This window comes from Panthera pardus, unplaced genomic scaffold, assembly GCF_024362965.1.
Source record: "Panthera pardus isolate Hobbes unplaced genomic scaffold, ASM2436296v1 HiC_scaffold_16, whole genome shotgun sequence".
In the NCBI taxonomy this organism is placed as follows: Eukaryota; Metazoa; Chordata; class Mammalia; order Carnivora; family Felidae; genus Panthera; species Panthera pardus.
In genome coordinates, this window is record NW_026526721.1 from 133,573,415 (window position 1) to 133,598,386 (window position 24,972).

Below are 24,972 nucleotides of genomic sequence, written 5' to 3' on the forward strand. Positions count from 1 at the left end.
CAACTCTAAAAGAGCCTCTCTCTTCAGGTAAATAAAGGGAACTGCCATGCCAAAAGAAAATTTGAAATAAAACTAAAAACCAGATGCAATTAATAAGGAATGGACAACTCAATGGGGAAAAAAAAGGATCAGAATTAAGTTCTGAAGACAAGTCTTTTATTTCAAGGATCTACATTTTACAAGAAGTGAGTGCCACTGTTAACGTTAAAATGTCTAACTTGCTAAATCTCAATTCACCATGAGAGCATGAATACATAATATTCACGTATAACCACCCAAATCTCATATTAAAAAGTAAATCGGCCCTTCCTCACTATTCAACTATTTTGCCATTGACATTTAACTGCTATCTTTTTATGTTAATTCTGAATCAGATTTTTAGTTCACTTCCATCCACTCAAATGAGTTAATGGTATCTTGAAAATGGCTTACCCACTAATTACAGATCATCAGTACTCTTCCAATCACCAAATCCTTTATTTTCTCTTTTTGTACTCTTTTACCTATGCAATCCTTGAAGCATTGACCTCTTTGGACCTTCTGGAAGCTCTCATATATCTGTAGTTTCTATAATTTTGGCACTCCTCTAACTTTCCCCTACTTTAACTATTCCTCCAATATTTTTTAATACTATTCTATTTATCCAATTTCTAATCATGGAGAATTTCTATATAGCAATCTTCAGCTCTTTTCCTGTCTTTGGATTAATATCTGTCTCACATACTTTGAGCTGATTATCTCTGAAGGAGTGAGTTAGAGATCTCAGATCTCTAACTCACATCCTTTCAAGCTGAAATGTTGCACTTTCAACTTCCCTTTGGACAGCCTGATGTAGAGAAACTGGGCATGGATGGCATATTCATCACTCTCTAATTTCATTTCTACCTATTGTCAGAGCATTTAACAAAATCTGTTCTTAAGGAGACATTTTTAAAATATTTTTTTAAATGTTTATTTTTGACAGAGAGAGCACGTGCATGCGCATGAGCTGAGGAGGAGTGAAGACAGAGAATCACAGGCAGGCTCCGTGCTGTCAGGCAGAGCCTGGACATGGGGCTCAAACCCCTGAACTGTGAGATCATGACCTGAGCCGAAGTCAGACGCTTAACCGACTGAGCCACCCAGGCGCCTCAAGAAGACAGGTTTTAAACCATCATTTTATTTATCTTTGTTGTTGTTACTGAAGAACTTCCAAGTCACCCTATTTAACAATCTTACCTTCAACAAAGCTCCCATTTTTCTTGATAGCTTTATAGTCTTATAGTTTTCATCTCACTAACCTGCCTTTTACCTTGATAACTACAAAGAATTTTTTTAAAAGACATTGCTTTATTTTTTGTATTTTATTATTTTTCATCATTATAAGTGTACTCTTTAATTCCTATCACCTATGTCACCATCTCCCCACCGACCTCCCCTGTAGTAACCATCAGTTTCTTCTCCATAGTTAAGAGTCTATTTCTTGGTTTGTCTTTTTTTTTTTTTCTTTTGCCTACTTGATTTATGTCTTAAATTCCACATATGGGTGAGATCATATGCTATCTGTATTTCTCTGACTTATTTTGCTTAGCATTATACTCTCTATCCAAGTTGTTGCAAATGGCAAGATTCCATTCTTTTTTATGGCTGAATAATATTCAGTTTATGTGTTTGTGTGTATTTGTGTTTTCTTTATCCATTTATCTATCGATGGACACTTGGGCTCCATGAAGAAATTTTTATTAAAAAGATACTTCTTGCAAAACTTTGTAAAAGTAAAAAGATCAGTGGGGCACCTGGGTGGCTCAGTTGGTTAAACATCCGACTTCAGCTCAGGTCATGATCTCACAGTTCGTGACTTCTGTGCTGACAGTTCAGAGCCTGGAGCCCACTTTGGATTCTGTGTCTCCCTCTCTCTCTGCCCCTCCCCCACTCACACTCACTCTCTCTCAAATAAATAAAAATTTAAAAAAAAATGAGTGTTTGCTAGGGGTTGGGGGAAGAATGAATAGACTGAGCACAGAGGATTTTTTGAAATACTCTGTATGATACTGTAACAATGGATGCATGCTTTATACATTTGTCTAAACTCATAGAATATACACTACCAAGAGTCAATCTTAATGTACACTATGGACTTTGGGTAACTATGATGTGCCATGTAGGTTACCAGTTGCAATAAATGTACCACTCTGTTGGGGGGGGTGGATGGGAAATATCTTCTTCCTCTTAATTTTGCTGTGCATCTATAACTGCTCTTAAAAAAATTAAGCCTTTAAGATTAAATTTAAAAAGACTTCAAACCAAAACCTATCTAAATTAGTGCAGATCCAGATTGTTACAGAGAATTAGTGAAGGTATGGAGCTAGTTTGCTGGTTACCACTTAACAATGTTCCATCAAATTAACAAATACTCATGTACTATTCCCATATCCCCTTCATAACTCCCATCACCACACTACTCTATACTTCATCTCCCTGGACTCCTCCATCGCTTCCAAAACTTTCTACTCTGCCCTCTTAGAATCTCCTTCCATGATAGTAAACTTTCTTATATTCTCAAACCATCAATAAATTCTTCCAGCATCTACTTCCTTGCTTGTGTGTACCTCCTATACCTTTTGTCCCAGGACTGTTCTTCTTTGTAACCAAATCCTAGGTGCTGAGTTATATTGGACATAATCATGCAAATTTATAAGCTTGTATGCCTATAAATTATGATGTCTTATCTCAACTTGGTCCCCAAGGTTATATATTCTTTATCAAATCATCCTAACCTTTGTCACTCTCCACAAATCTTCAAATACTTCATCTTATCACTCACTTTCAGCAAATCACTTCACCGTAACTTATCAAAGAGATTAAAACATCATTGATATTGCCCTGAACTCTGTTATTGAACTAATGAACCTACTGTATCTAAATTTATCTTCTTTTCCCCTTCCCTCCTATTATTACGATGAAAATAATGACCCCTCTCTGTCTACAAATCCCTCCATCTTGGCTCTAGACTGCACATTTCCAAGACCCTCAGACATTTCTTCCACTGATTTAAAATTTTTCAAGTACTACCATTACTTTTCCCTCTATTCCTCATACCTGTTTAGTACAGAGCACGATTAGTTTATTTGTAATATAAATTACAGTTATGAATATAGAGTACTCAAGACTGTGGATTCTTGAGATTACAGAGCACTCTGCTTGTCATTGTTACAATGACTCTATCCTGTGCATACTTCTATTTGCTTAAACCTTTAGCTAACCTTGGGCGGTTTTGTTTATTTTCTGCTTAACTTCTTGGCTTCTTTGACTCCACACTCTCCTAGTTTTCCTACTACTTCTCTAGCCACTCTTTCTTAGTCTCCTTTACAATACCCTCCTCTGCTACAAGGTCTTTAAACTGGCTTTCCTTAAGACTGCTTCCAGGTCCTCTTCTCACACGAGGTGCTGTTATTGGGTGATCACAATCATTCACACTGTATTTTGCTACCACACTTAAGCTGAAAATCTTTATCTCCAGCCCAAACCTATACACACTAAGTTTTAGACCCATACATCAAAATCTTCAGGATGTCTTCATCTGAATGTCATAAGGCGCTTCTAACTCACACATGAAACTAAACTTACAATCTTCTTTGCCACCCCCCATTCTACCTGCATCACATAAAGTTCCTCCTTGTAGAGATCCTTACCTCAATACAGGCCTTATCACAGAACTGGTCAACTCACAAAGCTGAATGTCACTTCAAGCTTCTCACCCTTATCACTTCCTTATATCCAAATATCAAGTGCTGTCAATTCTACCTACTAAATATCTCTCAAACGTTTCCACTTCTCTCCATTTCCAGTTCTATACTCTCCCAATATAGGCCACTATGATTTCTTACCTAGAACACTGCAATGACTTCTTCACTGTAGCCATAATAATCTTGTTAAAATGTAATTCTGCCAATAAGATTCCTTCACTAGACTGCTTACTGTTCTTAGGATCAAGTGGCTTCCTGGCCCTGGTCATCAGTCTCATTTGTGGCCATTCCTCCTTTGAACGCTAGCCTCCAACCACACTGAAAAAGGTAGAAAAGGCAATCACGTAGCACATACTCTTTACTCACTGGCTAACAGCTACTCATCTTTCAGGTTGTGTCTTTATTTTTTTATTTCTTCTTCTTTTTTTTTTTTTTTTTTGAGAGAGAGTATGCAAGTGAGCAAGGGGCAAACAGAGAGAGAGAGAGAGAGAGAGAGAGAGAGAGAGAGAGAGAGAGAGAGAGAGGGAAATAGGGCTCACCCAAAGCAGGGCTCAAGCTCACCAGAAGCTGGGCCAGTGCTTACCCGATGGGGGGCTCATGCTCACCTGATGCGGGGCCTGAACTAACCAACTATGAGATCATGACCTGAGCAGAAGGGGGATGTTTAACCCAGTGAGCCTCCCAAACAGCCCCAGATTGTGTCTTAGATATCACACCTTCCTTGACCCACAACTACCACAAATTTATGTTACCTGAGCATACTATTAGTTACTTTTGGAAAGTACTTACATTCTCCATTTTAACTGGCCACTTACTTTTCTCTTCCTGGTCCCCCAACCCTGGCTATTAACCATTACAACTAACACTCAGAGTTATGTTTATCTTTTCCAATGTTTTATCTCCATCATCTGAAACATATTCAATAAATATTTATTGAATGACAACAAACTTTAGAAGTGATGCAAACTTAAGAAAAGCCTATACCACAATAGGTGTTGATTCCACAATGTTTCATATGCAAAGTTAACAATATTTGTATTGGTAAGTTGTATAAACCAAAAATTAAGAACAGTATCTTCTAGAATTTTCACTAGGAGCTACATATATGAAGCATATATATTAAATGTAAGTATACTTTAGTCTATGCTGCATGTTATGGCCACAAATATCTTGAACAAATAATCATTTATTTCCTTAGTTTTCCCTTGCTAAATAATGTTTCCTGTGGGTTCATAAGGATATCACAGTTGACCTTTATTTGCCAGAAAGCTCTCTCCATTTGTTCCTTATGGAAATTTTGATTTGGGTCATAATGAAACAAAAAATGGAAGAAGTGAATTTTAAGAAGGATTTCAAAGAAGGAGAGGTCAATGAGACCAAAGGAAGAGAGGAGATTATACTGACTTTTGAAGCCCTAAAGGAAACAAAATTAAAGTACTAAAATAATCAGGGAATAAAACAGACTTCATACATTACAACTTAAGACACAAAGGAGAAAAGTAGATGGAAAAAAAGATACATGGAATAATTATTGAAGGAATCAAAGTAAGTGAAGGAATTTAGACTGGTAAAACACAATTCATTCATCTGTTAGTTAATTCAGTAGTGTCCACGGGCCAATAGGTATACAATAGTTCCTGCCCTCATACAGCTTACACTTAGACAAGGAGACAAACAATAAACAATGAAACAAATAAATGTAGGATTACATTTAAGGATGAGTGCTGTGAAGGATTCAAGAATAATGTCAGAGAACAATGGCATGTGGGAAGGCCCAGAGTTTAGAACTGGCTTAGCACATCTGATCATGCTCAGACAGGCAGGACAGCCATGAACATCATGGTCAAGAGTTTGGATTTTATTTTTAGTGCAATGGAAAACCACTTAAAAGCTGTAAGCCAGGGAAGGAAGATTGTCTTCCCTCCCTAAAATGACTCCCGCTAATTATAATTAGAGCAAAGGCAGGGTTTAAAATAAGATAACTTAGACAGCATCCTATACTTTTGTCAGGTATCTTCCCAAAACAAATTAATCTTTTACTCAAATCTAAATCCACTTCTACTATATGGAAAACAATATTAAAGATCATAATAGGGCTGCATCGTTTTATTGTATCAATTTCAGTGAACTATTTTAATTAATACCAACTCATTTAGCAATAAAGCCAGGCACTCCCTTGTAGTTCTACAATTCTATGATATTATAACAGAAAGAAAAGAAGACTGAGGACAAAAACAAAATTACAAGAGTCAAAAATGGAGTAGGCAGGATATCCTGAATGTCTTGGATTTTTTTTTTTTTTTAGTTAGGTTACTAAATATTTTATCCGTGAAAATAAAAAGAAAGCTTTGAAACAGATATTATATAAAAAGCATTACATTAAGTAATTATCTGAATACTATAAAAGCTGTAAGTAAGAAGGCATATAAAATTGAAGCTAAAAACTCTGGCAATATGTAACAAAGTGCTATTCTCAAAAGAGACTTAATAGAGGAAAATGTTCTTTTCCTACAATGAATAATCATGAATAGTTGAACAAACATTTTGGGTTTTTGTAATAGTTTCAACTGAATTACAGGTAGCTTGCCAATTACTAATTAATGCCCTTTGATCAAAGATCTTGAAATTTAAAGTAGTAAACTATGTATATGACCAAATAGGGCACAGAGAAAAATGTCATAATTTCTATGCTATTCTCTATTTGAAAAAGAAATTCAAGCAGTTAAAAGTTTGATTCCCATGGAAAATTCTGCATGTATATATCCAAACAGGTCATTTTTCTGATCTCACCCACCTTCCTCCACCATCCATGAAAATAAACCAATGAGAAACTGTTTTCTCTTTATTATTCCAATTATGTGGCTATTATTATTTATCCTTTCCAGAATACTCAGGATCATTTAACTCAATAATATACTGTTTCTTTATAAATGTTAAAATTTCAGTTTTGAGAAATTAAAGACTCGTTTGTTTACTTATGGAATCTGTAACAGGAATTAAAAACAAGACCAAAAACCCATGCCTTGCACACAGGGAAATCACTGATTAAGTCCAGTGCCTGACTACTTACAAAATGAGTCCTCCATTTGCCATAAATTCCCTGGTGGGAAAAATGTGTAACCGGCTTCAAATACGTGGAGAACCCCATGAAATACATATATTAAAATAAACAAACATACTAGAAAGGTGATGATTCTTCAAATAAATATGACAAACCTATTAAAATGCAACACATGTTTTTCTGCTAAAAGGAAATCTGAGAAGATGAAATAGATGCTTCATATAAAATATTTACATATACAATGCACAAAACCCACTACGGTTAGTAACCTTTATGGCTTTCAAGAACTAGATATTTACATATCATTCTTTCTGCATGTGCGTGTGCGTATGTGTGTTTTGTATATATTTTTAACAGTTGACAGCTGTTTTAGAGCATACAGAGATGCCAAGCTGAATGAGGGTCTTGATTACTTCAAGATTAGCTATCTAAAGTTTCTATTCATTTTAAGTGTTGTTAGTTGGAAGAGTCATTAGTCACTTCCTTGTCTCATAGAACATCAGCATACATTTACATTGTTAATGAACATTTGGGGTAAATGAATTAATGGCACTTTTAAACATCAATTCAGTCCTAATAACTTTGTATGTCATAGAAATGTTAGGCTAGGATATAAACGAAAAGCCTTTTCAGTAAAGGTAACTACTCATTCCTGCAAACAATAAAGGATAAAATTAATTTAAAATGTTTTTTAACCAGTTAAAAAAAAAATAGAACCTCAGTGTTTAATGAAGTAGGCCAGGAAAAATATGCGCGCGCACGCACACACACACACACACACACACACACACACACACACACACACACGCTGTTCTAAAATAAGCACATAAATCAGAAAATTTTGGTGAAATTATTTTATATACTTATCACAAAAATATTTTTTCTTTTAAAATACTGACTTGTGAAATAATTTGAAGTGGTTGTGAAATAATTTGACTTAATTATTAGTGTTTCTTATAGGTATTATGTTTAAAAAACAAACATCACTAGGAGATGTAGTATTCTTACCACTGAAATGTTTAAGATGCTGAAATGAAAATGAGACAATAACAATTTTTTCATATGATCAAAACCTTGAACAACAGTCTTTTTGTGACCTTTTCATAAATGCACATATGAAAATAAAAAGTAAAATCACAAAAATAAGTTGTAAGGCAAATTATATCATTTTCATCGAAAATAACAATGGAATTTGTATGACACAGAAGGCAGTAAAAATGCACAAAAAACATAAATGCACTCCATAAAGTCAAGGCTTAATCACTAAAGAAATAACCACTTTAAAACATCAATCATTGGTTTTAAATTCCCAAAACACAAGTTAATAGCAGACCTTTATGCCAATACAGAAAAAAAAAAAATTGTATCTGAAGTATACAAAACACATGTGAATCACTTTGACCAGTTATGATTTTTTAAAATCAATCTCATAATCCTGATGTATGTACGTCATGACTGAAAAATTTTAAGTAGTTACTTGAGTCAATGAATCAACCAAAAACAAGGATAAGGCTTTAGGAATCTGCATAAACTGCTTCCTTTTAAGATACTATGTTATTACTAATATTGAGAAAACACCACTGAATTCTGAAACATACATATTTGATAAATTTTTATAGGGTAGACCCTGAATACAGTTTACTTTTAACAGTCTCTTTTTAACAATTTCAATGCATAGATCTTTAAAAGTAGGACACAAATTTTAATTAGTGGTGAAAAAAAAGAATCAGACAAATCTTTATCCTGGAATAAGGTCAACTTGCTTTAAAAGACAAAAAAAATCCCTGCAAAATCAACACCAAAAGCTAGACTTCTTTAAAAGATGTTCGACAAAGGCAATTTTGATTTCAACATCTTTATGCTGAAGTAATTATTTAAGATAATGATTTTTTTTTTTTTTTTTAAAGAATGACGGTGCATTAAACATTTGGCTAATGCTTCTGTCTATAATTGAAAGTTGATGTTTTGTGGTGTTCATTACTGTCAGAGTGCTCTCCACCTATCCAGGTAAGTGTGCTTCATGTTGCCCTGCTCAGCTTCATCTAAAGAATTACACACATAAGGTAGGCAGAACTAACTGGAGGCTCTCTGCTACATTTCCCAGTAACCATAGAATGTATCTGCATACAAAACTCACCTCCAGACTTGTTTGAGTAACTTGACAAGGGGTCAAAGCCCACTTCCTGTTCTTCTGGCTGCAGAGGATGTCTAGTTTCAGATAAGGAATGATACATTGTGAGAACCGAACAATGTCACTGAAAGTGACTACCTGGGAGATTAAAAAAAAAAAAAAAAAGGAAAATTATACTTTTTCTTTTTGCTATGACTGGGAATAAATACAACATTGAAATGATTAAATGAGCATTACAGACATTAACAAGTTTTCCACAGGCTTCAGGGACTGTTACAACACATTGGCAGAAATAGGCAAAGAAGTGAAAACTGGCACAAAATTTCCATTTCAATAATTTCTCCCCAAATCTGAACTTCCTTGGTAACCATTACCTCAATGTTCAATCACACTTATTTTCAATAAACTTCTGCACAAAAAGTCAAACTGTAAGTTAAATTACCATACCATTTATAACATCCTTTTGTTTCACTGCCGAAATAATACACATTTACAATAGAAACTTTCAAAATACGGAAAATTTAGCAAAATAAGATCATTCATAATTGTATTAACTAAAAACACCCCTGTTAACATTTCAGTTTATTACACATATCCTTTCTGACTTTGTTCTGGGCATTTAAAGCAAATTTATTTTAATGTGATCTACCATGTTAAATATACTGATTATATAAATTATTGTGGGTATTTTCTACCCCATAAAAAAAGACCATATTATAACTTCAAATGGATCCCTAGTATTCCATTAAATAGCTATAACAGTTTATATAACCAGTTCCTTATTAGTAAACAGAATGCTTTCAGTTGTTCAACACTATAAACAGTTTCACAATGAATATCTTTAGTAATATCTCTGTGTCACATCTATGATTATTGCCTTAAGATAAATTCTTAAAAGTGTCTTTGCTGGACCAAAACATGTATATAAAAAAATAATATTCTATGATATATTTTAGCAAATTATGCTCCAGAAAGATTTGCATACAGAACAATTCATTCCCCTGGACCCTCATTAACAGAGGGAATGGGTAATTCATTTTACGGAGGAGTGTGATAGTCAATTTTTATATTGCATTTGCTTGATAACTAGTGAGATTACTGAAGATTCATATGTTTTCTCTGACATTTACTTATTATCTTTTGTGGATGGAGTTTATTATTATCATCGTCTTCATAATTTATAAGCATGCTTTAACTATGAAGAATATTAAACCTTCGTCATGTGATATAGATATTTTTCTGAGTGTGTCTGTCTTCAAATAACATGGTGTTTCTGTGACATAAGTAACTTTTTCATTGCTATGCACCCAAATATATCTATATCTACTTTATGACTTTTACCCCTGGTATTACTATGTTTAAAAAGGCAAAGTTATATAAATAACCACATTTTAAAAATTGTTTTGAAGGTTTTCCTCCTTGATTCTGATTTCTATAGACAATGCCAATTTAAACAAAGATATTTTTAATTATTTTTACATGTTTAAGCTACACTACTTGTAAATTTTCTGTCTATGAGCTACAGATTACCTTCTCAAGTCATAATCTTCCAAAAATATAAACTGGGCTCTAATTTTCATCCAAAATAATGTTAACACATGAAATTTTAAGTTTCAAGAGAGGGGAGACATGATAGGAAGACTAAATGAAAACTGACGGAAAAGCAAGACCAACAAAAATGAGTACATAATTTTACAGGATAGGGCGACAATTATGGAGGAAAGTTTCCAGAAAAGCCCATGAATATACAAATCCTTTTCTTCCCAACATAAAATGCTCCTCTATCCTGCTTAGTTTCTCCCTAAAGCTCTCACTCTGTAAAATACTTAGTACATTTTCTGAGTTTTACCAGAACCCTCCAACTCTCACCCACCCACATTCATAATCAGATGGTAAAAAATCCTCTCCGCCTTAGATTGTGGCTAAAACAAGAGCAAAGGGGTAGGCAAAACCAACACTAGACAAGGCGGAAAACTTTTGTTGTCAACATACAGTAAGAATTTCTAAAGCCAAAAATCAAATCCTAAATCCATAAATCTAGACAACTGTCAATATTTGCTGCTTATGTATGCAAACCAATCAACATATATTTAGCACTTACAATACAGAAGGAATTCTGAGGAATATAATGCAGTAGAGGACAGGAAAAAGTAAATGATCAGTTACATATACTATAAAACAGAATCTGATGAATTTTGCTGACCAAATGAATAATCAGATTAAAGTCCTCTACTATGGAGAAGAGCCACCAAACTCAAATGCCTGATGGCATCAGGCAAAAAACATTATTAATCAAAGTTAACATCTATTGACAATGACTATTAAGTCACAGACCACTCTAAATGCTTCATGTATACTCATCATTTCATCTTCCCAACTATCCTACTGACGTACATTCATCACCATTTTACCAAAGAGAAAACAGAGGTACAGAGAGATTAACTAATTTGTCTGCAGTTACACAAGTAGTAAGTGTTGAAGCCAGAATTTGAACCTATCTTGTCTAGCTCCAGAGCTCACATTCTTTACTCCTGCACTATATTTGGCTCTTGGACAATGAGACAAATAGACAAAATACAAAACAAACTGTACAAGAGGATGGGATCTGTGAACAACTGAAACACCTTTACTCTGCTTCAACTTTTTCAAGAAAGCTAGAAATCTAGAATTTTATTTGAAATCTCTTTAAACTGTTGGCAAGTAATTCAAACTAGAAAACAAAACAAAAACAAAAAACAAAAAACAAAACAAAACAAAAACCTGTATAGAATAAACATTTCAAAAGCATATTTGACCCATGGATAACTATTTTAATGTTAAGATTCATATTTTGTTCCATACATTTTGTTCTACTTTTGAAATTATTAAGGAAAATGTTTGAAAATGTATATTCCAAGTTAACCGCCAGATTTCTATAAAATCTCTTTAATATCCTAGACATGTTTTCATATCATTACCTTAATCTCTCAGTTTTATAATACATTTCCACTACTAAAGACTTCACAAACTTAAAATATACAAATAAGGGGATTTCATGTACTTCAAACTATGAGAAATAAACAACTAGCAAACTGATATCAAAGCACATTTTTTAAAGGAACATTAAAAAAACACCTTTCTGTAGCTAAAAGGAAATACTCTAGGGGCACCTGGATGGCTCAGTCAGTTAAGTGTCCCACTCTTGATTTCGGCTCAGGTCACAATCTCATGGTCAGGTTCTGCACTGACAGCAAGGAGCATGCGCGCGCGCGCTCGCGCTCTCTCTCTCTCTCTCTCTCTCTCTCTTTCTCACCTTCCCCTCCCCTCAGCCCTACCCACACACATGCACTCACTCTATCAAAATAAATAATAAACTTTAAGAAAAAATACTCTAGGGGCAACTGGATGGCTCAGCTGGTTAAGGGTCTGACTCCCAATTTCAGCTCAGGTCATGACCTCATCATTCATGAGTTCAAGCCCTGCACTGGGCTCCATGCTGACAATGTGGAGCCTGCTTGGGATTTTCTCTCTCCCCCTCTCTCTCTGCCCCTCTCTCATTCATACTTTCTCTCTCTCAAAATAAATAAATAAACCTAAAATTTTTAAAAAAAAAAAATACAACATGATGACATTCATACATTCATTCAAGATTTTAGAAGATACCTAAGGTCTTTTGGCTCCTTAAAGAAAGTTAGGTTCAAGAAGTCATCCACTGATTTTTACCTTTATTAATAATTCTTTAGAAATTGACAACTTGGTTATAACCAAGTTATGGTTATATGGTTGTAACAAAAATAAAAAATTTACCAAATACACCAGTCTACAACTAGTCTATATAATCAAGGATCCACCATATTCTAATTTATTATGCCTGTAAAGATTGAAACTGAATCACTGAAATTCTTTTTATTCAAAGAAAGCAAACTGATCGAAAAGTAATGAGTTATTTTCAAGAACTCTGTTGAAGAGGGGCACCTGGGTGGCTCAGGCGGTTGAGCATCCAACTTCGGCTCAGGTCATGATCACACAGTTCGTGAGTTCGAGCCCCATGTCGGACTCTGTGCTGACAGCTCAGAGCCTGGACCTTGCTTTGGAGTCTGTGTCTCCCTCTCTCTCTGCTCCTTCCCAACTCACACTCTGTCTGCCTCTCTCAAACAAGTAAACATTAAAAGAAAAACAAAAATTCTGTTGAAGAAAAAGTTACATGATGTTCTTTTCTTTCAGTTATGGATTTAAATAATAATCTGGTTGAAAATTAACTTCTTAAACAGGTGCTGCTTTGTTTTTCATTGTTCTGTTTTAAATACAGGGGCTATTTTAGTTTTCTAGAATAAACAATACTTAAGTGCAATGGTTACTGCTATTATGATAATGTTATAAAATCACAATGTAGTGTTGCTTTTAAATGTGAAGTAATTTTCTCAAAAATTTTCCAATTTGTGTTTTGTGACTATACCAACTGCAAAAATATTTGACTACCACAAAAGAGAGTATCAAAGGTTTTTAAGCAAATGTGTCTATATTTATTTTAATCACTATATTGAATAGTATTTTTACTTCTAAATATCAGACCATAGGAAAATATTTGAAAAAAATTCAAAGAATTAAGGGAATTTTTTTATCTGAAAATTTTAAGATAATCACTATTAAAAGTCAAATTGGCATAAACATTTTGAAATGTACAATTCACCATTACATCTTATATTTGTGTTACAAACTTAGACTTCTATACTTGATATGCCTTAATCTTCTCTACATAACAGGTAGACAGAGAGGAAGTATATAATGACCACAAATATGTACCTTAGTAAATGACCACTAAAACCCATAATTGATGGATTTCAGTTTTCTTAAGTAATGCCAATCTGTCTCTAGAATTTTCCTGGAAAAAAAAACCCTAAGAATTTTTAAATGAAGGCAATCTTATTTTTTTTAATTCAGAAAGCACAGCAATATAACCTTCCAAGACTTGAGAAAGGAGATATCCCTTCTTTGCTACATTACTATAAATAACAGTTAAATTTTCTCCTTCACATAAACTTAAAATTCACAAAACTCAAAATTGGTTTTATTGCCATCCTGTGGTCACAGGAATTGACACATTAGGCGGAAACTGCTGTCAGCACAGAGTCCAATGTGGGGCTCGAACCCACAAAACCATGACATCATGACCTGAGCCAAAACCAAGAGTTGAATGTTTAACCGACTGAACCACCCAGGTGCCCTTCCAAGACTAATCTTAAAGACAGTTATATTGGCTTTATGATCTGGTTCTTGCGGTATTAAATCTTAGGATAAAAGTGATCTGACTGAAAGAAGGGAAGTCTTGTGAAAATAGTTAATATTTAATAAAGGGTAAGAATTCAGCACTAAAGCTTAGAGGACAGTTTTAAAGTACAGTAATAAAATTTCAAAACAAGATTATTTTCCATGTAAGTGAAGCAATACAAGCATCAGGTGAAAACTTCAAACTCTTAGCATGGTACAGACAAAACAAAAGGTTAGTTGAATAAATTTTTTTCCGTTAAAATGGTATTACATGAACAAAGCCTCTAGAAAAATAATTTATTCCCTCTGAGTCTGAAGTTCTATGCATTTCAGTGTATATTCATTCTTTCAAAGCTTCTAATACACAGGCAGAGAATTAGCATTCTGAATTGTGTCTTCTAAAGACATCCATATTCAGAAAAGCTCATATAAGCATACTTCATTCATTTAAATTCTTGACTGATGGTAAACTTAAAGTCAAACACTGAAATGACAGAGTAATATTACTTTACATAAAGATATCTCCTATAAGAAAAGCATATCAAAGAGCTTAAATGAACTATTTCCAGAACACAATTATAAAAGAGGGAGAGGATATAGCATGAATAAGTATCGGTCACAGATAGCATGCATTTACCATGATGGGTGTATAAACTAAAACATGACATCATGGCTATAAAAGCGACAAACTTTGATAGAAGCTATATTTTCATAATTAAGAGAGAGAGCATTTAAACATTATCTATAGAATCTTCTATTAAAAAAAACCCTTTTAATCAAGGTAAACGGATTTAAAATCAAGGCAGCTAGAGGTAAATTTGATGGTTGGGAATAATGATGTTCTAAAGTCTTTATCATAAGGGAGAGAAGGAGGTGGGAAAGGAGTAAGGAAGAATGAAGGAAAAAGAGAAGAGAGAAGGAAAAGAAAGAGAAAGAATAAAGTTCCATTTTAAAATTCTGTCCATCTTTAATGCAAGAAGGTTACATTGGACTTTAAGTTAATTAAGTATTAAAATCAATCATCTGAAAAGTCTTAATATTTAATATTGGTTAGATTGTATATCAAAGTAGTTTTATTATTTATTTACTCCAAACCTTTCCAGAATACTTCATCTGACAACAGGGGGTCTGTTTCTCACAAGATAAATGCATTTACAATGCCAAATAAATTATATATAAAAGCATTTGTCTTAATACATGTCATTCAATATTAAATATCACTCATTGGTAAAATCCTGAAAACCTAACTCACTTTTAGCAACTACACATCTGAACTATTCAAGTGTTGCCAATTAAATAGGCAGAGAAATACAATAAGGGTCTACATACTAAGAACAATGATCAAAAGAAAATTAAAATTATAAGACTTAATTCTTACATTTTCCAGGTTACCAGAACAAGATGTTTAAAGTAAACAATCCACTATAAAAATACTAGATTTATAAATAATATGTATAATCAGAAATAAGTACAATATATGAAAGCTTCGCAACTGGGCTTAAATAATTGATATTACAAAATAAGAATATATTTGGCCTTTTAGGGTTCCCTGGTGGCTTAGTTAGTTAAGCATCCAACTCTAGATTTTGGCTCAGGTCGTGAACTCACAGTTTGTGAGTCTGAGCCCTATATCAGGCTCTGTACTGGCAGTGTGGAACCTGCTTGGGATTCTCTCTCTCTGCCCCTCACCTGTGCTCGCTCTCTCTCTCTCTCCAAGTAAATAAACTTTAAAAATATATATATTTGGCCTTTCAATATTCAAATGCTATAAAGCAATAGCAAGTGGCAGTTGTGACTATATAAACCAAGAGAAAACCTAGCATTATAAAAAGTTAAAGTGGCCTAACAAAAAGCTCTTCAGGGTATATCCTCATTTGGTTTCAGAGTTCTCCAGAACGATGCTCAAGATGCAAAGACTGGGAAAGCAAATCAGCCTAGTGACCAAACCTTTTGTTATTTTACAGCCATACAAAAATACTTCCAATTGTTACTGTCCTCATTTTATATCAAGAACACCTCTAGCCTTTAAAAAACTATTTACTCAGGCTTTCATAAAATCAAGGTAACTCTAACAAACAATTAGGAGTTCAAGAAGAATGAGCAATATTTGAATAGAGAAAACCTTTTTGAAATGTCAGCCTTGAACATCAAAATTATACAGAATGATGAGGAACCAGGCTTATATTGCATATAAATATGAGAGCATATTAGGCTGCATTTAATTACCAGTTCAAACAACAACCTGATCTAACCTTTGACAAGTAAAATAAATGTTCTGAATAATTTAACTAAAGTAAACATTTGCTGTTAATGCTAGCTAATTATAGTAAGATCTGGAAAGAGAAGAGGAAAAGAGATGACGAAGAGAAAGGGAGATGAAGTTTTTTTTTTACCAGTGAGATCTGCAACTCTTCATTGAAACATTATTTTCAATGAATTTAACTCACATAAAAGGGTAAACCCAGTAGAATACAGTTGCTTTATAAATACTCATATAAAGAAATATTTTAGTTGATTACAGATTTCATTCTTTCAGTCAGTGAAAATCACCAGACTACCATGGAGATTGGAAAACTAGGTCCAGATGAATAAGGGTACCTCCACCCAACCCCCTTCACCCAAGGAGCTCAAAGTTTAGTGAGGAAAGAGCCCAGGAAATAAGTTGCCAGATTTAGCATTAAGTAATTGAAATTATTAATTAATTGAAATAAAATAAAATAAAAATATGGATGCCTAGTTAAATTTCAATTTCAGAAAAACAACAAAAGATCTGGAAATACTTATACTAAAAAGTATTCATAATTTGTCTGAAATTTAAATTTAATTGTGCATCCTGTACTTTAGCTAACAATCCTATCAATAGATAAATGAAAATGAACATCTATTGGAAAATATGTGCAATGTTCATTATAGGAATCCCAGGATTAGATGAGATCAAAACTCTGAGAGTAAGATTCCCAAAAAACTCACCCAAAAGCAGTAAAGTGTTGTTTTCCCAGAGCTGCTATCTGATTACTAATGGGAAAGACCAAGATATACTACTCAAATGCACTGACCTGGCCCCACAGAAACTTGTTTTTCAAGTTCCCTAAGTAACTGCAAAGAAATATAATAATAAACAAATGAAAAAACCAACTACTTAATGGAAATCATCAGCTACCAAATGCAGAAAAATGAAACAACCCAACAAAAATCCAGGAGCCACTGAGGACCCTGCCGAATGGAGACAGAGTATATGACTATTCTTATAGTGAAATTATCTTTACCCCTAAGGAACATAGGTGTATTTAGGAAAAAAAAATACAAAGAAAATTGAACTTTGTTAATTTGCTGAGACCAGTCTTAATTCAAATATATGATATTTTCATTCTTTATTATAAATAAAATGTTAATAAATATGCATGATATTGCATAAGAATCTAAGGTATGGTAAGCTCTGAGTGTGACCTTAAATTTTAAAAAAGTTATTCAAAAATGCATAATGTGAAGACATGTTATTCTCCATACAAAAACTGCTAATTTAACTGATTGGTGACTCCAAAATTGATTAGCTTATTTGCTCATGGAGTAGGAGCTTCTATATATTTGAGCATAAACTTCAGTATGAACGTAAAAATGTTTCAATTTATAATAGAAGATCATCAGTAATAATAGAGACAAGAAAACTCCAAGTTTCCAACTTGAGGCCATATAAATACATACAGGTTTTCTGTAATTGATAGCAGAAAATGATAACCACTTAAAATAGTAAAACTTACTGTAAAATAATGAATTTGAGCCTAACTGGAAAGTGATAGGACTTAAGAGTCTCTGAATTTTTGCTTCTCCATTCAATTGTAATGGTTCCATCTTTACCGAAAAAAGATTTCACTTATGTACATATATGTAACTTCTGTATGTTTTCTAACACCGAACATTATGGGCCCTCAAAATGAGAACAAAACTGTTTACATTTCATTTTTACAAGCAGGTAAGTTTAAAGCACTGATAAGATGAAAGATGGATAAAGAAGAAAGGATTAATTATAAAAAACAGAATATGATATAAAAAACAGCATTTACATGATATCTTGATGTCTTTACAAAACATAAGTTCTATGGCTACTACGAAAGAATTTTTCAAGACACCAATGCATACTAAAAAACCAAAATAATTCCATGAACACTATATAAAACAAATAAAGGCCTTGAAACGGTTGATGAAAGAATGCAATTAACAAAATGGAATAAATACACAAATACACAGGGACAACAAAGAGGCTACACAAACCCTACCTCAACGGTCAGAGAATTTTACTAGCAAATATATATACGCCTTCTTATTGTGTATATACTGTAGCAGAGTTCAGTAGTATACTTCCTCTGAAATTTCAAAGAATATCATATAAATGGTTAAAAGGTAAGTACATTAAATTAGACTTACCTAATTCTTACCATACTGATTTATTTTTTTTCCAGCCATGTTTTCAGATTTAATATACTCTTTTTAAGCCTTACCATACTGATTTAAATGAAACCCCTGCATAATTTCTAAAATTTTGATAATGTTTGCCCAAAATTTTTAGCAAACATTTAAAGGGAGCAAAAAATTTAAAGGGAGATTACAAACTTCATGCCAAGCTTTACCATTTGCAAAACAATGACACAGCCATTCAGAATTACAATGTGCTATTTACATATTGATTTAGAGAACTGAAGCTTTGAACTGTTTAGGGCCTAGAAGTTTTATCTTAATTTCTAAAAAGACTAAACAGGATCAAGCAGTTTAAGTGACATTATCATATTGTAATTTTTCCTACAAAAACTTTTGAAACCGGGTAATAATTTCCCCCACAAGTCCAAATATATTCACTTTCACTTAAGTACATTTTCACAAAGTCTTCCTTAGCAAAAAAATGTTTTTGTAACTTTAAAAACCATAAATACATAATATTTTAAATTCCTGGGATTTTAAATCCTAGAAAATCAAGCAAAAGATTAAGATGGCCAGTTTTTTTTTTTTTAATATAGTAAGACGACTTTGTCCAAATACTATGAAGCTCTAAGTTTTTACTAAATATTTAAGAAAGGTCACTATTTAAATGCAATGAATGAATATAAGAGGTCAAAGCAGTAAACTTACATAATTTAATTACACAAATGCACTGGTATCACCTTTTTTCTTACTCATATTTGAGAAACTAATACTTTGCCTTCTAATATGATATGGATTATTTCATATGGCATGCACATCCTCTTGGAACATCAAGATTATTCTTTACAAAATTTGGAGTGTTAGCACCAAAAAAAATGTATGAAATTAAACTATATTTTTTAGTTACTACTAGAATTTAACAGTGGATTATAGTGACTGAAATTGATGTATTTCTTTAAACCATCTCATTTCAAAATTATCTTATTAGGTACCCTATGGAAGTCAGTGCAAAACAGCAATCGTGAGCCCACAGGCAGGGCACATACATATATCTATAGCTAAATAAGCAACCAAATATAAAAATGGATCATGAAACAATTTTAATGAGAATAATATTAACACAAAACTAAATTTTGATATCCTACCTTAACATTTAATGCAATCTTATTTTGATGAAAAACCTAGTAATTTTAATCTAGAAGTGAAATTGCCGGATCAAAATTGTTGCCCATCTTTAATTCTAACAAAATATTGCCAAACTTCTACCCAAAGTGGTGCTATACCAGTTTACATGTTCGTATGGACAGTTCCTGTTTCTCTACATCCCTACCAGCTCTGAATATCATGAGCCTTTCTCCATTCTGAATGGTATGAAGTGGTATCTCACTGTGGTTTAAATTAGCATCTCCCTATTTCTTGACCGAAACTCTCTTCATCTGTCATATAGTCAGAGTTCTCCAGAGAAATAGAGGATTTCAGAAAGCAAAGGAGGAGACAGACAGAGTTTTATTATAAGGAAATGTTGCTCATAATTACAGAACTGGCAAGTTCAACCTGCAATGCAGGCAAGAAGGCAGGCTGGAGATCCAGGAATAGCCAGTGTTCTATTTCAAAGGCTGCTGGACAGGAGAAGCTGATGATATAGTTTGAAGGCCATCAGGCAAAAAGAGGTGATGCAGATGAAGTCCAAGTCAGAACTGCTGTAGAATTCCTTTTGCTGGGGGAAAGGTCAGCCTTTTGTTCTATTCAGGCCTTCAACCGATAAGATGAGGCCCACCCACATTATGAGGGCCAATCTGCTTTCCGTTCATTTAAATATTAATTTCATCCAAAACACCCTCACAAAAACACCTACAATAATGCCTGACCAAAATCTGGGAAGCCCCTGTGGCCCACTCAAGTTGATGCATAAAATTAAACATTCACATCTGTTTACTGGCCATTTGGGTCTCCTTTTCTAAGAGCTGCCTGTTCACATTCTTTGCCCAATTTTCAGCTGTGCTGTCTTTTGTGCTTAATAATTTATAGGATTAAAAAAAATAAAGCATGGATACACAGCAATTTTAGTCCAGTATTAAAAAATCAGAAGTACATTATTAAATTATATTAAATATAATATTTAATTTAGTATATTATCATTTATATACACTTTAAATGGTCCTCATTTGGTGAATTATATTGTAGGATGCACTCTGAAAAGAATGATTTAAAGAAAACCAGATTTTCCTTTTCTAAATATGGTACAATGAACAACAGATTATGTTCCTGAACAAAAAAGAACTTTAAAAATGATTATAGTAATCTGTTCGATGTTTTTCTCTATGCTGAGAGGCATGCACTACTCATGATTACTAATATTTTACTGAATGCTTAGTAAATGCCAGACATTGTGCTTTATGTTATTATCCCATTCAATACCTTTAGGAATCTTAATCATAAAGGCATTATTATCATCTCTATTTTATGTATATGGATATTGGGGCTGGCAGATTAAAGATCTCAGCCCAACGGCACACACCAAGTGGTTGGGACGTGAATTTCAGACTTCTTCAGAAATTCATTTTAAGACATCCTTACTGGCTTTCCACTATGTTTAATGGCACTAGGAAAGGAACACCAGGGAATAAAGAATGAGGACAGGCAACATCCTTGCTGTCTTGGCATTTAGAATCTGACAGGAGGCAGAATGTAGAAAATGTGCATACCATGTAATATAGGACAGAATCTCATAGCAAAGGAGATGTATTAGAAAAGCTCTAACTCTAAGAAGTCAAGAGGTAATTATGATTCCATGATGCTGCCGACATAAGTACACCTACAGGTTCTCAATACCTTTCATGATCTACCCATATCTAACTTTCTAATCTTCTCCTTCATATATTTTCATTCTCTAAAGACATCCAATGTTCTCCCACCTCTCTCTCTTTTTATTTGGGCAACTAGCCCTGGTCAAGAAAACCTATTCCATCCCATTCCTCTCTCTGAAATATTTCTTAAAAACAAACAAACAAACAAACAAACAAACAAACACTTTTCTATTCTCATGACCTGGCAAATAGTAAATATTACTGAATAAATATCCATCGGACCACATTCCACTGATTACTTCCCAAAGTTCATCTCAAATGCTCCCTTCTCTCTGAAATTTCCTAATTCTTTTCCATTCTGCCGTAAACAGTTAAATGAATAAATTTGGAAACTTGATCATGTAAAAGCCAGTATCATATTTCTACTTCCAATGAGGAAAATGTAAGCAAAACAGGTTCTCATCCAAAAGAATAAAAAAGGAAGAACAGCCCAAAGAAGGAACCCCCTCCCAAATCATTCTTCTTTCCATGACCGTGTTTCACTATTCCCACAGAAGGGAACTTCTACAATCTACTTTTGTTGACATAAAACTAGAGTCGCATTTTCTAGGCACAAATTGAGGAAATGACCTTATTAACTATCTGACTTTAGGTAAGTTGGTTAAACTCTTTGTGCCTCAGTTTCCTCAATGTAAAATGAGAAATATCCATTTCATAGGTTCTGTGAGAATTAAGCAAATTTGAAGAACTCAGAACATTACCAGACACACACATAGTAAGCACTCAATAAATGTTAGCTATTATTGTTACTACTATCACCACCACACTGCCACTGCTCTGATGGCTGTATTTACACAATTAGGTTATTAGAACAAGATGAAAGACAGAATATACTCACAGTTCAAAAATATGGATCCTTTGAGTATCCCATAGGATTTTTTTTCCCACTTATACATTACAATTAGATTTCACATAATAGTTTCTCATTTTGTTTATTGAGAAAGGAAAGAAGAAAGAAAGGAGAAATTGGAGAAAGGGGGCTGCTCAAGTGTAACACACATTCAACTTAGTAAATACTTGTTAAATCCTCCCATGTGCTGGCAGCTAGTCCAGAAGGTAATCATTTAGAAGTGAACAAGACAGTCTCTGTCCTCAGAGAATTTACATTCTAGAGGAAGACAAATAAACTAAGCATAAAAAATAATTTACATGTCAAGTAGTGACATATGCTATGAAGGAAATGTAAAGAGGATAAGGGGACAGAAAATGATGATGGGGCATGACTGAGAGTGTATTTGGGAGCTGGGAGCTTATTTGAGAAAGTGTAGTCATAGAAGGCCTTTCTGAGGTGTTAGCATTTGAATAAAGTGAGGGAACAAGCCACCCGATCACTTGGGGGCAGAGCTTGCTGGGAAGAGCAAAAGCAGATAAAATGGGAAACGGCTAGGAGTTTTGGAGGAACAAAGAAGGTTGGGGTGTAAATGAAGACAGATGGTGGGGGGGGGGGCATGGAGGGAGAGACAGGAGAGAGGCCAGGTCACCGATGTCCTTTTAGGCCATGAAAGGACTCTGGTTTATACTCTGACTGGGATGCAAAGGGACTGGGGGCTTTTGCATGGGCATACGAGATGATATGATAGAAACTACACTACAGGTCTCAAATGAGGAGAAGCAGTGAGCTCCTAGGCCATCCTCTCAGGACCTTCTTCAGAAAAGAGCCTTGCCTCAGAAAAGTTAGGAATAAAGCTAAAGATCAGTCTTAGGAGTAACACCAAGACGGTGGCACATTAGAAGGAGGAAGGTAAGGTCTAGTAAAGGACAAAAAAACAAGTCACACTAAAGGGCTTCTAGCCAGACGACAATCCTTAAGATGCTTGCAGTATTTTTGGAGAAGTGAAACACCTACAATCAATCCATCGATACATAAAATTAGGAAGCCATAAGAAATAAAATACAATACTAAATGTAATTTGATCTTATTTTGTATGGATTCAAGACCTTTAGTTGTTTCTGAGTAAATGACAACTACAGACTACTGAAGTCAGGACTCCTAGCCCAGTGTCTATATATCAAGTCCTAGTAAGAGAAAAATGGAAGGGAGGATGAACACATGAATGAGCTGGGGAAAGAAAACCTTGGCACCAACTCATACAACCTCTGCTTTATGAGGCACAAAGGCAAAACAAAATCTAAGTCTCTCCTTTCACTGATTAACATACTACCCTTCCTAAAAACTATTTCAGTTAGAAACTGCTAGTGGTAAGACCACACCAGATGAATTTAGTAACTGGATCAGTATAGAATAGATTCTGTGAACGGTCTGATACATCACAGGCCTTTAGCACTTACTAGCCCTCCGGCTATGGATGTGAATTACAAAGGACTAAGTTTAGTCAGCTCTCTCGATCCTTCCGGATTTCTGTTTTATGTACTAAGATCTGCTCACATTATTGTACTTTTGTTTCTGGAACAATTTATAAAGCAGACAAATCTGAAAATCTAGGAACTCAGTGTCTATCTATAGATATAAATATAACACACACTCCTCCATTTTACCTCATAGTGAAATAAAATGATACTTTAAAAATGAGGTGGTATTACCTTGCCCCTAAGTAACCAAGATCAAGATTGTAGTTCCTGAAAATTGTGGTGAGGTTTTCTACAGCAAGGGCAAAGAGAAGCAGACGGGAGAGCTAGTGTACATACTTTCCTCCATAGAGAAACAGATCAAGGGGTGCCTGGGTGGCTCAGTCAGTTCTAAGCATCCGACCCTTGATTTCGGCTCAGGCCATGATTTCGTGATTCGTGAGTTCAAGCCCCCCATCAGGCTCTGCACTGACAGTGAGGAGCCTGCTTGAGATTCATTCTCTCTCTCTCTCTCTCTCTCTCTCTCTCTCTCTCTCTCTCTCCCCTTTTCTCTCTGTCCCTCCCCCACTCACATATGCACATGCTCTCTCTCTCTCTCAAAATAAACAAACTTAAAAAAAATAGATAAAATGAGGACCCCCTATTTCTAGAACTGTTACAGATGTACAGAATTAAATAGCTTACATTTAGATTTTCCATCTTTCAAGATACAAAAGCATTATTTCTAACACATTAGGGGAAGAAATTTAATCACAGATTCAAAACTCTTAAACTACTCCTAAAATGTCCATATTCTCTTTCTTAGTGGAAAACCGGTCTGAAACATAAAAAAGATGCCTCTTGGGATGTCAGGCCTGTCTCCTATCTAAATCTTATGAAATGTATATGGATAGAGGTCAATGAATAAGGCAAATTTAAACTAGAACAGAAAATCTGATTCAGATTCAAATTAACATCTTCTTTTCCCTATTCCTTCTGGCAGTACTTACAAAATCTGTAACAACAAACTATCACTTCATTATCTTCCCACAAGATACTGGTTTCTCTAACACTTCACAATGCCTCTGAGATAGCATATCTGACATAACACCTCCACTTCTCTCCAGAATTTAACAAGATAAAGAAAAGGCAGTAAGAAAGGAGACAATGTTGGTGTTACAAATGCAAGAATCCAACCTGCAATGAACATTCAAATTAAATATATTTGATTTATATCAAAGG

General features: G+C 34.1%; 1 protein-coding gene across 11 annotated transcripts in view; it reads right to left on the minus strand.

Moving 5' to 3' along the window:
* Window positions 1-24,972, minus strand: part of TBC1D5 (TBC1 domain family member 5) — a 533,248-nt gene that overhangs the window by 332,775 nt on the left and 175,501 nt on the right. For 10 of the 11 annotated variants that reach the window (XM_019435515.2, XM_019435530.2, XM_019435508.2 and 7 more), the window contains one exon: window positions 8,924-9,055. In XM_019435515.2, coding sequence (XP_019291060.2) covers window positions 8,924-9,020 — 97 coding nt within the window. In that variant the 5' untranslated portion in view covers window positions 9,021-9,055. Of the gene's footprint in view, window positions 1-8,923; window positions 9,056-22,282; window positions 22,562-24,972 lie in introns of those variants that run through there. The other variant, XM_019435557.2, reaches the window with a different exon arrangement.